The sequence below is a fragment of the Chaetodon auriga genome, chromosome 20 (genome assembly GCF_051107435.1).
Source record: "Chaetodon auriga isolate fChaAug3 chromosome 20, fChaAug3.hap1, whole genome shotgun sequence".
Taxonomy (NCBI): domain Eukaryota; kingdom Metazoa; phylum Chordata; class Actinopteri; order Chaetodontiformes; family Chaetodontidae; genus Chaetodon; species Chaetodon auriga.
In genome coordinates, this window is record NC_135093.1 from 10,086,847 (window position 1) to 10,102,223 (window position 15,377).

A 15,377-nucleotide genomic window follows, 5' to 3' on the forward strand; every position below is an offset into this window, starting at 1 on the left:
CGATTTTTTGTTTTTAGCAGTGGCCCCAAAACTCAAACTGTGAGGGGAAAAAAGACACAAAATTATGTGCAGATAAATCTGGTCAATGCAGTCAAACACATGCTGAAGCTAGACAGACAGCTAATAGTTAAACAGCATTCAGGGAGCTGACAAATGCTCCTTATTAGCGTCCAGCCCGGTACGACAGTGCCCCTCGCAGTCTGTTATCACGACTGTTCCCATTATTATTTCCACCTCATATAATCTAACACTTCACTTCCAGCAACATTTCATCCGTTATATTGAACAGATGGTCTCAGTTTGCAGTGCAGCAACAATTCATTGTGACGTTAATAAATGTTTTGGGTTGTTATGCCGCCGCTTGGTGCTGCCTTTAAAGCCTGACTCTGTGATGCTCTGCAGGGTGTCTGTCTGCAGCTGCAGGTCTGAGGGCGTTGGTGGCAGAGGGCAGGGTGGGGGCAGGAAGGTTCCTACAGGCCTCCTCCTCCTCCTCCTCCTCCTCTTCCTTTAGTGGCCTACACCAACCTGTCCACCTGCCCACCTCCTCTCTGACCCCCCCTGCCTGGAAGCTTCACCTCCTCAGGAACTGGAAGATCCACAAATAAAATCCGCAGAGAGAGAGAGAAGACTACTTCTACAACTTGGAGGATTCTGGTGTTTCGGCGAGGGTCCCGCACAGTGTGGAATTCTGGGATGTGCTCGTCTCTGAGGAGTCTGATCCTGTCTGGTGTTAGCTGAGCATGTGCAGGACAGGGTTTAATCCAAGCCCCCGTTAATGGGTTAAGGTGGCAGATGTTCAGCCCTCTGCTTGGTTAAATGATGCTCAGGGGTTTCACCCACTCAGACTGAGTTTTGATTGGAAATCTCAGCCAGCGTCACTTTAGAGCAGTGATGGGCCTGGGGGCTCCACAGGGAGGCCACGGTGCCGGGGGCAGCTGCTGTTATTGGAGTCATCAGGTATGTGATCAGGGACACAAAAAAAGCTTATTCTCTTGGTGGTCACATTCAAAGGATGAAGAGGTTTCTTTTTAGATGTGCCACTTTCTTATCTCCCAACAGTGACTCCTAAGCACAGGCAGGAAAAAGGTGTCAGGACTGAAGGAGTTTAGCGAGTTCCTGTATCACGTATTTGCTTTAAAGTTAGTTTATAAATTACTCCCTTTTTGTGGTGTCACACGCAGAAAGCACACAGCAGGCGGAGGGAGGAGAGAACGAAACGGTGTTCTTCTCTCTCAGGTCAGGGGCTCTGTTGGCGGAGGCATTGTGAAGGAGGCTGACAAGCTGGCTTGTTTGGTTCTTTTCTCACTGTTCTGGTTTCGCAGTACTGTAAAGGCACGTTTTGTGCATCGCTCACAGACCGAGGCAGCAAAGCGAGACGGCCTGTGAGGACACTCCGTCAGCGACGCAGCGACGCTTCAGGCCGTTTCTTTGGACACTACTGTCTCTGCCCTGAAGGTGACGACACACGCGGCATTTCAAGGCACCGTAGGTGTGTACTGATGTATCATCTATGTTGCCTTCGAGTGCTGAGCGCTGCCTTTAACTTTTGGTTACTTTGTCGCTGTGTATCAGGAAGATCTGTGGCTTGTTTCACAAAGTGTTTCAGTTCTGTCGTCATTGTGCACTTTGACAACACGCGTTTTATCTTGTCAGCCAAATCAATAATTAATAGAAATTTTAAAAGTAAAAAGCAAAGATTTTCTTTGAAGAATGCTTACAAAAATAAAAACTGACAAAATCATGATTTGAATCCAATGTGACCTGATCAAAGAAGAAGCCTAAATGTGACCATATGACATTTAATTAATTAATTCCAGGTTTCAGATCATTCTGTGTTTTCAGGACTTTCAGTGCTCAGCCCTAATGCTAATTGTGCTAACAAGCCATTATGGCTGAACTGGTAAAATGAAACACCTTCACTTCAATGTGAAAGTCAAAACATTAAAATTTCCTCAGTGATGATTTCAGCACTGAGATGCTTTGGAAAAAACAGCCTCGTCTTCCTCAAACAGCATTTTGCACATTTATTTTTCCTTTTACTGTCATCTTCTGTTTGTGTTCCTGTCTGATGATCGACAGAGAGACTTGATTGCTGAGATGGTCGAAATTGTTTATTTTTTAATTGCTACTATGATCATCGTATTTATTACTTTTAATTTCAGCCCAGTCATGAATTCAGTTTGGAGGAAAGCACAAATTAAGTGTTTGGATCGTTGTGTAACTCTGTCGTCCGAGCCCAAACTTGAAATTCCCCACATCAGACTTAACAGAATGAAAAGCATTTCACTTTATTGGCCTGCGTGAACTGTCCTTGATTGAATGCAGTATCTTTATAGATTATTAGAATTGATTGATTGTCAATAATGACTGTAGACTTTTCTTTCTTACTGCTCATTTTCTATGAGTTAACTAAAGCTTAATTTATTTGGGGCCACTCTCCCCCTTTTTTCTGTTTTGATGTGTAACATTTCCATATTTGATTTTATTTTTTATAAAGTTTGGATTCTTTTCTCTCTTTAGAACATAGTTTGGTTTTATTTAGCATTTCTGTTTTTTAATGCTTAGATCTTCAAGGAGCCCACTTTTTTTTTTTTTTTCTTTAAATCTAAGAAAAATGAAAACTTTAATTCTTAAATCTGAAGAAAATCAGTTTTGTGAGTTGCTTCTGAACCTACTAAGAATTTGGGGTTAAGAATGAATCATACTGTTATAATGAAGTCAACTTTTTAACCAACATTCATATGTAAAATTTGGAAAATGTCCTAGAACCTGCAAAAGGTGAACACTTTATGTCAAGAACGTTATTTAAAATGTTTGGCTTTCGTTTGATAGGCTGTCTGGAAGATGTAGCCACAGATTTCGGCTGTTTGTCCGCCGACTTTCATGTGTCTCTGAGTAAAACTTTGCTCAGTGCCAAGTGAAGACGTTTGGATTCTAGTGCAATAGTGACGTTCTCTCACTTCAACCCTTTAACTGAATTCTTAATGCTGATGACGGGAGATTAGATTGGGTCATAGAAACCACAGCTCAGTGATAATCAGCTGAGCAGTCACAGTTTCATCCATCCAGTATAACAATGGAAAAGCTCCTGTTTCATATCTGGTGATTACTTACAACTAGCGTTCTGAATGATATCAGCTGATAGAACTAAGTGAAATCCACACTGACTTTAAACAGAAAGGGACATTTTCTGTTCAACTGTAAATCTATAATCACTTCCTGTAATCGTCATGACAGCTTTGCACCGTTCAGGCGGAGCTCTGATCCTGGTTTTCTTTCTTTCTGACCTGTAGACCTCATCTCTGAATGTAATGTTTCTTAACTTGTTGAACCTGAGACAAATGTGTGTTTGGATGTTATTTATTTTAATGTGAAGCCCTGGTTGGCAATTACCTGTTGTTGTTGTTGTTGTTGTTGTTGTTGTTTATGTATAATTTCCTGTAAGTAGTTTTAAGTGTTTTTTTTATTTATTTGAATGTGTGAGAGGATAAACTCTCTACTGGCCTAATTGTACTCAAACTTATTTAGATACATAAAGAAATATTTTACTTTATGTGTAAAATATTCAGTATAGTATTCATATTTCTGGCATGTTATTCTGCAGTACAGAGCAGCATCTTTTAATGCCCTTTATTTTAAACGTGGATTCAAGCTGACAGTCAAATGGTTTCTGGTACAGTTGTTGGTGTATTCATTATATCCACTGAATAAGACGTGTGTTAGCTGACTGTGGGCTGAGTTTCACCTGCAGCACTCTTGTTTCCATAAAATGTGCAGTATACCCTTTAACATCCACTGTCCATGTTATGATGTGGCTGTCAAGTGAGCATATGTCTATTTACTTGAATTTTTCAATGGATGAGAAATGGTGGATTTGTCATATATCAGGATCACAATAAAAAAATATAAATACATAACAGCGTTTAAAGCGTGTGTATGTCTGATCTGCACTCACAAGTCCTCCTTAGTCAAATGCAAGTTGGACACTTCCACGAAAGACCAATTTCAAGCCTAAAAAGTTGGCCACCTTACCATCAAGCTACCTCAGTCCTATGAGCCGTGTTTCCACGATAACAACCAGTGACCTCTGGCACCAAACGACCAAGAAAACAGCAAAACATGGCTCATAATTTGTGGCTCGCTAACAATATGGTGGAGTGTGCAATGCAAAGACTGCCAGATAAAGAGGACACGCCTGAGCATCGCTACAAGATGATACGCAGCAGGATAATCTTTATACTGATTATCAGTAAATTAAGTGTATTTGCTTCAAACTGTTGGAGTCGAGTTGCAGTCTATCACTGTGTTGTCATGAGAGGATGTTTTGACATGTAGGAAAAGAACAGATGAAGTTATTGATGGCTGAATTCCAGTTAGCTTGTATCTGTGCATGCTGACAAGAAGACACGTCCCCCTGGATGCTGGCCCCTGTCAAACTGTCATGTCTAAACGGGAAACCTGAATATAACTGAGCCCGAGCTCGTTCTGTGATGAGTCAAACTGTCTGCTGTGAAAAAGGCCCGTCCATGAACAGCTAGAAATGCACCACAAGCGGGAAAGTTTTGGAGCTTCTCATCTCTTTATGAATGAACATGGACACAATGAACATAATTTCAGCCACTAATCAAATCTCTGTGCGCGTGTCTTAGATTAATGAGCCGAGTTCAGTCTACCTTCTCCTCCAATAAAGCACGCTGGACTCAGGGATCAGTGACATAATCAGCTCATTTAGTTGAATCAATAAGAGCGGCTCAGGCGTGCCCTTCCTTCCAGAAACTGTTTAAAATATTACTCTCCAGTACAGTCCGCTAATTTCGGGTAATAAGGAGCACTCAGTTTCAAATATCACCACCGGTGTGGCACCCTCCGTTGAGTTCCTTAATGCAAAATTATGCAGTCATCAAATTAAATGCGAGAGTTTAAAAACCTGGTAATTCTGCAGCTTAATGGTCCCTTTTCTACTGACTTCAGATGAAACAATTCACTGTTCTTGGTTTAAAAGTTCTCCACCTTTACTGTGATGAACTTTGTCGAGGAGAAGGATCCATGTGCTCTGTTAATGGGATCTCTCAGGGATCCAGTGGGATGAGGGGGATTTAAAACAACGTGAACGCCCTCAGTGAAAAACAGAATGCTAATGCCTTTTGGTGCCCAAGACGAAAATATGTGGAACACTGTGAATCTCTCAGCCTGTAATCGAGTTCAAGCTTTTATCTGCCTCCTCTCTTTCATCTGCATTTCTCTTTCATGACTAATGTCGAATGACTAATTCGGGTAATTTACCAACAGGAGCTGAGAGTTCAAATCTAGCACTCTGCGTCGACCTGACTGCGTATTTGATCTCATCCTAAAAATACCTTTTCAGGCCTCAAAAAGTCGCTGCTGTTTTCATTAATGTCATATTTTAAGTTTGAAATAAAACCGAAGCTTCTTCATTGATTTATGGAGCTTATATATTCTAGTGGTAAAGACTTATCATATTATCAGCGGCCCGCCAACGGGCCGTGGTAGCGCTTCTTGTTATTTATTCTCCTTCCCATCTATTGATCCAAATGCCACGGTCACATTTCTACACATATCAAACACTGTGAGAAAGATAAGGCTATCGTGAATCGAGAATCAAACCATTTCAAGATACAATCACAACAGGAGGCACAATAAACACCAGATGCAGACAAACAGCCCGTTTTTAACACTGACAGAACATAGAAGAAACTCACCGGTTACGTCTTGTTGATCCACAGACAGGTGACACTCTGGCAAACGCGGTCTGGTAGGATCCACAAAGGTCCACACGATCCACTGCAGTAAAGATATTTAGTCCAAAACATGATGATAATCCTCAGAAAGATGTGTTCTCCTTTCTAATAAGCAGGCCTCTTGTGTTTGTCTCCTGTTTGCTTCTTTACGACTCCCAGAAGCGTGTGAGCCGCCATCTTGGCTTCACTTGTCTCTTCTTCTTTGAGGTTTTATGGCAGCTGGCATCCATGATGTTGCATTACTGCCCCCTTGAGGTTCTATTCTCCATCTTTATCTATTTTAAGGGGAGATAATACAGCATCCCTCTGGAGCCGTCTCACCAGTCCTTAGAAAATGAAATACCCATTTCCTCCCTCGCTCTTTGTCCCCACAGTCTAATATACCTTTAGCGCTGTCCTCCACCTCTCCTATTTTCTGTAACTGCGCCATCACTTCTTGCCTATTCTCAGTCATGGTACTGACTGCAAAGGCCTGTTGGATGTTTTCCTGTGATGAAAAGTGTACTGTAAAGGCTGCTGTGCCCAATTCTCCGCCTGCTTATCATAACTTGCTCTTTCCTCTTATTTCCTCCTCTTGTTAATACACCCACTCTGTTTTGGATTGTATGTAAATGTCTCCCTTTTATTGCATTCTCAATGCTGTTGCCACTGTTGAGTCTTTCTCTACACACTACTAAAAAAAACCATGCATCCACTCCATTTGGTTCAAGAAAAGCTTTAAATATACTCTGGGTATGTCTTGGATAGCCGTTTTGAGCTAATTTTTACTGAATGAAATAATATTTAAACTTTGAGAAAAAATCTTTCCAAGAGTTAAATGAGAAGATTGATATCACTCTTTTATCTGTATGGTAAACATGTGGGCTAGCGGGAGCCAACAGCCTGTCAGCTTAGCTTAGCATAAAGAGCAGAAAAAGGGGGAAACAGCCACATTTTAGCATCGTTGTCTGTAAACTCGTTATTTGTCCAGATGAAGATGTTCTTTAGTGAGCTTTAGAGGTGCTGCTGCTGTTGGTGGACTTTGTTACCTTTGGACAGAACCACGTTGGCTGCTTTATGCTAAGATTTGCTAACAGTCTGCTGGCTCTAACTACATATTTAGTCACTGTACAGATATGAGAGCGCCGTCCATCCTCTCATTTAACTCTTGGCAAGGGATTAAAAAGGGCGTACTTCACGTGAAAACATCAACCACTGTCCTCTGCACTCTGACATGATGTCGTTTAGAAAGTAAACAAATCGCCACGTTTGTGTCCTGTTCTAGATAGAAGAGACATCAACACAGCGCCAAGTTGGCCAAACTCCATGTTTCAATGGATGAAATAGTCTTTTATTTGGATAAAGTTTGCCAAGCAACTTGACAAGGTTAAAAAGGCAAGTTTGAACAATACAAGACGTCATGTTGTCAATGCAAGTGTCAGGCAAAGTCAAGATGAGTCGCACCGGTCGCCATAATACTGAATGAAACGAGTGCGGTTCCAAACAGAGACACCAGTCGCTTAAAGGGCCATAAAAAGTTCATAGACTTTTTCCTCAAGTTTCTTTCATTATTTCTTAGCAAAGTAGAAATATAAGTCCTCTCACTCTAGGTCCACGTTTCCAAAGGTGTTGCAGCTCTGTTGGGCTTAAGGGAAGCTCCGATTGGAAGATTGAGCAGAAACAAAACAGACGTTTTAATGAGAAAACCGGCACAACAACCAATTAGATGCCAATTTCCTTCTTCTTTTCTATGTATTTTTACCATCTGAATTTAAACAAAAACAAATTGTTTTACTCCATAAGTCGGGAATCTTACGCCTTCATGAAATTTAGTTTGAATATATGCTAATTCACCATTTAGCCGAACACCAATCTGTTCATTAGATTTCATTTAATTGGATTGGAGCATCCCCATTAGTTCCACAACTATTGAACAGAAATGATGTCTGAATGCTTTAATGATCTCGGCAATAGAGAGCGAACACAGTGGGATCACGATCAGTCAGAGTTTGGTCATGGGTATGTGGAGGCTGTTCCATGGGCCCATCCAAAGTTCCTCCTCATCCGACTGCGTTCTGTCACTCGGGCACTCCAGCAGCCCCCTCGTAACGAGGCCATCGTCTTCATCGTTACTGCGGTCTACCATCGACTCTCTCTCGCCTTCTTTCAACTCGTCCCTCTCCGCTGTGCTCTGAGGCTGCTCTGTGTCGCCCTGCGCCGCTTTGAGCAGGTTTGATTTGGACGCCACACTTTCCGTGCCCGTGTTGCTGGTGCTGGTTGACCCTAAAGAAACGCTGGATTGTCGAGCATTAAACTCGTTCAGCGTTTTATTGTTGTCAGTGTTAGAGAAAGAGGAAGTGGCCGTCGCTGAGGTGGCCAATCCCGAACTTTGGAAGGTGCGCAGCGTGTTGCACCCAACGTCTGTTCTGGGGCTGTTCAGGGGGACTCGTTCCTCCAGCGTGGCAGCCATTTTGTCTAGTTTTTTAAAGTGCTTGGCCAGCCGGGAGCTGAAGACGGGGGAGGGGAGTTTGAGGTTGTTGTTGGTGTTGGTGTGTGTATGTGTGGGTCCTGTGGCGTTTACTGAACGTCGGGTGCGGATGATGGAGCCATTCTGGGCCACGTAGATGCTGCCGTTAACGTTAGCGTGGCTGTTGAGGGTGGAGGTTAGGCGGCTGCGTTGGGTCTCCGGCATGCTGTCCTCACCGGTGGAGCTCGTCTCATACTCCCGGTCCACCACCAACTTGATGCGACGTTTTCTACTGCCGAGCTGGAAAAACACACAAATAATCTGTCATTAAAGTTCTGATGCCGAGTCTGAATTCACCATTTCTTCTTCTTACAGAGAAACGAGAGGTGAACTGAAGATGCTTGGGCACACATTTGCTTGGTTTTTGTGCACTCCTTCTCACTCCTGCTCACTAAGTTAGAAATCAAATTTTCTGCAAGTCTCTCTTAACACATTACTCACAATGGCAGTAAAATAACAAAATCAATGCAGCAGAACCAAAGCTATCAACAGTAGTGTGGTCAGAGATAGTAGCGGCTAATGTAGCTTCAAACAGGGATGAGGAGCAGTCACAGAGGTCTGCTAAGATCAGTGTTGAACTTCATACCTCTGGTCACAAAAGGCTTCACTCAGACAGTGTTCAGACTGCCGGTGACCTGTAAACACACCATGATGCGTAAAACTGGAGTTTTCTTTTAACATGATGTCGACACATACTATAGTTGGGGGTCTGCATACACAGATGCCTGTGATCCTGACAGCAAGAGGAAGAGTTCTTTTTTACTCACTAAACAACCATCAACTCTTTCAATGTACATGTGAGTATTGTTTTAAGACAGACTTGAAAAACCACAGTCTCAGCTCATCTCTACTGCGGAAAGCTGAGAGCTTTGACCACTAGAGGTCAGTAGAAACAGCATTTTCAACTCATGTCAGGCTTCTGTAAGCTCAAATGTAATCTGTGACCATCTTCGTTTACCTTGTGAGACATTTGTCCTGTAAAATCAAGAAATGTACGGAATAAAAGTCACACAGCAAACACAGCAAAGACAGATCAGAGCAGCAGTGTTTACTCCAGACTGTTCAGTGAAAGCGACCCAAAGCAGCCTTGTATGGTGTTAATGTCGACAAATAACAGCATTGAGGAAATGCTTTTAAAATATACTCTGTATTGATCCCAGACTATGACTTGACAGTAAATCCTCGTCCTTGTAAGATCTGAGCAAACACTGCTGCGCGTGCACACGCTTCAGAAGAAGAAAATACATTTGACCCGCTGCTACTCGATATTATCCTCCGTTTTCCCACTTAACCTTAATGGTAGGGAAGAAAGAGTACGTTCACCATTACAAAGACGACATCTCAGGTATAACAGGTACTGGAAGAACTGACGGATACAGAAAAAGAAATGACGACCGTTACAAGCTCGAGCGAAACTTAAGTGCAACAAAGAGAGGTCAGTGAATAGAGAGGAATAAGCAGCTGGAAGTGAAGCCTTGACAAAAGGAAGCTGACAACACGCAAGAGATAAACTGTGAAGGTAAATCAGTTCAATATCATTTAAAGGAAGGCGAGAGAGGAGGGAGGAGAGAGGCCGATTGGAAAAAGGGCGCTGAAGATACAAGCAAAGGAAAGAGGCCGCAGAGAGATACTGCGAGACGGCAGCAGAGGACACGCAGGCAGTTTCTACTCCTGCGAATGTAAATCACACCAAACAAGGAAAAAGAGAGAGATTATAGCAATAAATTCCACCCAGGTAATGACTGCACACCCAATCCAGGCATTTTCACCGAGATCTTACTTAGTGGCAAAGAATTTAATCTTTGGGGGGGCTAAGGCCTCATCTGCATTTCAATCAGCCGACTCATTTTCCAAATCCCCCTCTTCTTCATCCTCGTCTCCGTCCCCGCCACGGCCGCCGCTCCCCTCCTCCTCCTCCTCGGTGTCCTCGATGATGGGTGACAAGTCGTCTGAGGCGTCCATCACGCCCGAGCCCGTGTCTGATTGGATGCGGTTGATGGCTCTCCGGCCCGCTGAAGACTTTCGGGATCCAGTGCTTTTCACCTCCTCCTCTTCCTCCTCTTCATCGTCCTCACTCTCTTCCTCGATTGTTTCATGTGAAGAACGGGAGTGTCTGGACGTTTGGGGCCTCGAACTAGAAACTGCAGAGCCTGAACATCTTTCATAGTTGCTGCTGCTGTTTCTATGGGCCCCTTTGCTTCGTCTCTTTCTGTTGGCACTGCTGCTTCTGCTTCCACCTGCAGAACGACGGCTAACACGACCTTTTGAGCTGCTCGACTCTTCCCCCTCACCCTCACTCTCTAACCCTGACTCAGACTCTGACCCCGTCTGGCTTGTCTGTTCCGACTCTCTGTCTGTGTCCTTCTCTGTTGCCGAGTCGGACTCAGTTTTTTCCGTCTCTGTATCAGATTCGGTCTTGTCCCGCTCGGCTGTTGCAGACGACGTGGGGCTGCTTGCCTCGGAGAGACTGAGCTCTGATGGGGACTCTTTGCTGCCACTCCCTGTTTCTGAACCGCTGTCATGAAATCTGTCTCCTCTCTTCCGCCACACTTCAGAGGAACCATTCTCCTCTCCTAACTGCCTCTCCCACCTCCTCCTCTCCTCTCCCGCGGCTCTCTCAGACACTGATGCAGAAACACTCATATCTCCTACAGAGCCATACATCTTCCTGCTGTTCTCCTCTCCTCTGTCCCAGCTTTTCCCGCTGCTCCACTGTTCATCTCCCACCCTGGCGGGTCCCTGGAGCCTTCTGGTGAGGGAGATAAGGCTGAGGGCCTCGCTCAGCTTTTGTTTCACTGGAGGGGGTTTGCTGGCTTCAGCGGACGTCTGGAAATAACTCCCGTCGATGACTATGCTGCCGTCCAGGCTGGCGAAGTGGCCAGCAGATGACAAGCCAGGGAGCTCTCCCCTGTGCTCTGGCCTGACGCCTTCTCCTCTTTCAGCAGCATTTCTCATTCCATTGTTCGTCACGCCACCTCTGTTGCTTCTTCCCCATGTTTCCATTTCTCCTCTGCCTCCTCTTTCCCTCCCTCTTTCTGTTGCTTCATCTCTTCCTCCCCCTTTGTTTTCTCTTTTCCCTACTTCCCCTCTCTCTAATCCTCTTCCCACGCCTTCGCTTTTTCTTTCCTCCAGCATGTCTCTACTTCCCTCTTCCACTGGCCTGACTCTGGCTTTGTTCCAGGGCGGGTGGATGGCAGGAGGTTGTCCAGACGTTTTACTCCCAGAGGACAGCAGTGCGCTCACTCTCATCACGGTCTTCAACCTGGCGGACGCACTTGAGCTCTTAGGCTTCGTGTTCACGGTGGTACCACTTTCTGATGGTTGTTTTGTGTGGCCCTCGGTTCTTGGGGCTCCTGAGATCTTCCTTGAGGGCCCATGAAAAGGTGGACGGGGCTGAAGGTAGGCAGGGTGTGGGGCTAGTCTACCTCCTTGAAACTGTCTCCTCACCTGCTGTCGTGATAATAGTTCAAAACCAAATAAGAGCATTTAGGAAAGGAACAAATAAGACATGTAGACTTCAGAAAGCACCAGAATTAATGTCTTTAATGCACTGGTAGACAGATTTTATTACTTTCTGACAGAACCAGGCTCGCTATTTTTCCCTTCTTTCAGTCCTCATACTAAGATAAGCTAATCATTGCTAGCTGTAGTGTCATATACTGTATATTGTACAGACAGGAGAGTATAGATCTTTTCAGCTAAAGCATATTTCCTAAAATATTGAGTTGTTCTGTCAAATCAATGGCGTGTCCCAACCTTCACTCAATGTGATAACTTCTTTAAAAACTACAAAGTCATTTCATTGAAATTGTTTAAAAATCAAAGCCCACCCCTAAGAAACCTTCCAGTGGTCACGAGAGGAACATAAGTTTTTAATACTTTTTCTCTGAATGATACTTTATTCCAGCACTTTCACCACATTTCTGCTTCGTCTCCATTATAACACTGTGCAAAATTAATACATGACACATCGTGGATGCTGGTACTAGTCTGTGGTAAAGGTTTCTGTTGTGTTTACCTCCCCGTCAGACTCCTGTGGGCTGTAGTAATAGCTACCGTCGTCATCAACAACAACTTCTCCATATTCATCGTAGAGGCCGGAGGGTGAGATCAGCTTCCTGCGACTGCCGTACTGCGGAAGGTCATACCTGGACCATGAGAGGGAGGGGGGGGAAAAAAACAGAGCATTGCAGATTAACCAGGCAGAGCAGATTCAAAATGTTTCTACTTTTAATCCTTAAAGGTTATTTCTCTAACAAGCAATGCAGTGGTTCATTTTTGGTATTCGCAATAATAATGACTGAATAAAATGAAGCTGTATTGTCCAACAGCTCTGGCCGATCAGTAGTGAAGACAGGAAGAAACCTGCTGCACGAACAGAACTGTTGCACTTGGCTAATGCTTATCCACAGCCACTTAAAGCAGTAACACACAGGGCAACACTGTGCCTCACTCCAATGATAAGCAGTGTCTAATGACTTGCCTAAGCAAAGCTGCCTTAATCACAAACGGAGCATTTTGTTGCCAGGAGACATTTTGTTAGCAGAAAACACTGGAATCGATTTCCTCCCTTTTGTCTCTCTTTGTTGCCTGTTGCCGGGAGCGCTGCCTGGCTCCACTGGCCAAAAAACTGTGTTGTGTATCACGGCTTGGGCTCCGTGCCTCGCAGCAAGCAACTCGGGGAGCCAGGGGGTCAAAAAAACACATCTTTTCAAAAGCTATCCTGGAAACAATATGTCCCGGTGTGATTAAAGTAACAAATCTGATGGAAGTCCTTTGGTTTGGTTCTGTAACAGAGCTGCACGGAGAAGTTTCCCCATCCTATTGCATTAAGTAGCTAAGAAATAAACAAATGAGAGGGGCAGAGTGATGTGTGCGGGTGAGAAAAAGGGGAGGTAGAGGTGTGATAGGGCGACGTAGGCAAGAGAAAGGAAGACGTGAAGAATGGGAAGGTCAAAACAGAAAGGCCCGGTCAGTCACAACTGTTGCACAGTTATAATCCTTCGAGTACGGCCTCTGCAAGCTAATGTAATGAGTCTTAACCTTCTACTAAAACCTTCTTATGGGATTTCACAGTCATTAACTCGCAGACTCACACTGAAGTGCACACACAATCAAATTACTTAAAGGCTACAGTAACTCTTTGCTTACATTTTCTTCCATCTAACTGGTCTTTCTTCCCTGCATCCTTTTCTCCCCTTTCTGTCTCACTCCTCTCCTTGCCTCCACTAGGGGGCAGTAATAAACTGAGAATCAGTGCATGCAGTTTAAAGTTGCCATTGGAACAGTGTTTACGGACCAAATTGGGTCACTAGCCTGTTTCAGGTGGGTGTCCAAGTGCTAAATGACTGATTAATGGTCAGTGCAAGGATTTGTGATCACAATCACTCAGTGAGAGACCTAAACATGACAAAGAGCACCTTTACTGTGCTTTAATAGTCACTAGATGGGCAAAATCAACCCAATTTCTGACGGCCAGATGAAACACATTAGGTTTTGTTTAGCTTCATAATTACCAGCTTGAGTTTATCTATGGCTTTGTTTCAAAATGAAACACTGCATTGGCTCAATACTGAAGCAGTGACACTGTGAAACTGTTGTCCCCATTAGTCACTTACGCACAAAAACATGGGAAAATAGGGTTGAAAAATAGGTTGACACATATCAAAGTTTCCATTGAAATCTAAAAAGGGGGAGCCTATTAATTTCACATGTTAACGTCAGTTCACTAGTCATGCTTAATCTTAAACAGCCGGTAAAAACAGCTGCACAGTGTCTTCTGTGGCTCTGCAGTGAGATTTGAAAAGAAAATTATTCAAGTCAGTTGAATAGTCTCAGCATGAGCCTCAACACCACCTATTTTAACAGAGAGCATGTGTTACAGAGTGGCAGTATGGAGATTGAAAGAAGTGGCCATTTACCAGACAGGGGGGCTCTTAAGAAAATTGCTATCTAGTTGCATTATGGGACGTCTGAGAGCAAATGTTTTTGGAGGTTGATAGCAGGGTCAGAAAGTCATGAGCGGCTCTCGCCCTCTGTTGCTTCCATTCAGTCATTCTTCTCTGTGTCTTCTGCAAAGCACCCAACGCTATGCTAATGTGATAATCTGCAGAAGTCGGCATGTCCAGCTTGTTTCAAATTACGTGCAAAATATCTGAAGACATTAATTACAAATGGGAACAAATATTAAAGGAACAGCTATTTGCCTTCGTGGCAAGAGTTAAATGAGAAGATTGACTCCATTCTCATTACCGGAAGTGCTGAAAACTCCTCAAATGGCCACTTGAGGCTGGTTCCAAAAGTGAGTTAGTTCCCATAGACCCCCATATCAAAATGCCCACCATTACATAAGAACTAAACATGTTTACAGTTTGCTCTCTATTACTAATTTCCCTGTTCGTGACATAACTGTATAGGGGTGAATTCTTACATAACTCACCAATTTAAATTATATTAAGCATTTAAAGTTATGCATAATTAGGGGCATGGCTGCTTTGAGTGACAGCTAGCTGCTAGATTTCAGTGAGCTTCATCGAGCCAGGAGAATGTTAGCTTCTCTATTTGCCAGGAAGAGGCTTCTGTATGAATGAATGGACAAAAACGAGACGGAACTTTTTAATTAGCGAGTTGGAGGATGCTGGCGGGCAGATTTTGTCACCGACTAACTGTCTTCTCTGTTTCCAGTCTTATGCTAATTTAAGCTAACTGGCTGTAGCTTCATATTTAAAAGTACAAACACAACAGTTTTACCAATCTTCTCATCTAACTCTTGGCAAGAAAGCGAACAAACATTAACTGTTGCCATTTGAATGTCTTCATACGTCTTGCATCCTGCCAAAAAACAAGCCGGACATGCAGACTTCAACTCCTCTCCTTTTTTGTTCTCAGCTTTGTCCTGCTACTGTTGACTACATGAAAACTGCATCTTCATTGAGCCGATAATGCCAGATTTCACTCTCCTCATCCTATATTTTTTTTATGTGGGTGCCCTAACTCAGCACCTATCAGCTTCATGACAGTCACACTGCTCATCACCCACGCCAATACCAATTTTGGAAAAGCAAGATTTAATCCCTTGTTGCTCCGTGGCATGTACGGGTTGAGTATTTTAC

At 43.7% G+C, this 15,377-nt stretch overlaps 2 protein-coding genes and 1 long non-coding RNA gene across 4 annotated transcripts in view; 1 reads left to right on the top strand and 2 right to left on the bottom strand.

Moving 5' to 3' along the window:
- Positions 1 to 3,898, top strand: part of plce1 (phospholipase C, epsilon 1) — a 77,849-nt gene extending 73,951 nt beyond the window's left edge. For both annotated transcript variants that reach the window (XM_076760289.1, XM_076760290.1), the window contains one exon: positions 403 to 3,898. The gene's annotated coding sequence lies outside the window, so the exon portion shown is untranslated. The remainder of the gene's footprint in view (positions 1 to 402) is intronic.
- LOC143339191 (uncharacterized) overlaps positions 1 to 5,963 on the bottom strand; it is a 33,158-nt gene extending 27,195 nt beyond the window's left edge. The window contains exon 1 of the long non-coding RNA XR_013079313.1: positions 5,721 to 5,963. This is a non-coding gene — a long non-coding RNA (uncharacterized LOC143339191). The remainder of the gene's footprint in view (positions 1 to 5,720) is intronic.
- Positions 5,964 to 7,061: 1,098 nt separating this feature from the next.
- The window catches only part of LOC143339170 (protocadherin-15-like), a 168,446-nt gene continuing 160,130 nt past the window's right edge, over positions 7,062 to 15,377 (bottom strand). Inside the window, exons 39-40 of the mRNA XM_076760258.1 lie at positions 12,284 to 12,413; positions 7,062 to 8,505 (exon numbers count right to left, since the gene is read on the bottom strand). Coding sequence (XP_076616373.1) covers positions 7,741 to 8,505; positions 12,284 to 12,413 — 895 coding nt within the window. The 3' untranslated portion in view covers positions 7,062 to 7,740. The remainder of the gene's footprint in view (positions 8,506 to 12,283; positions 12,414 to 15,377) is intronic.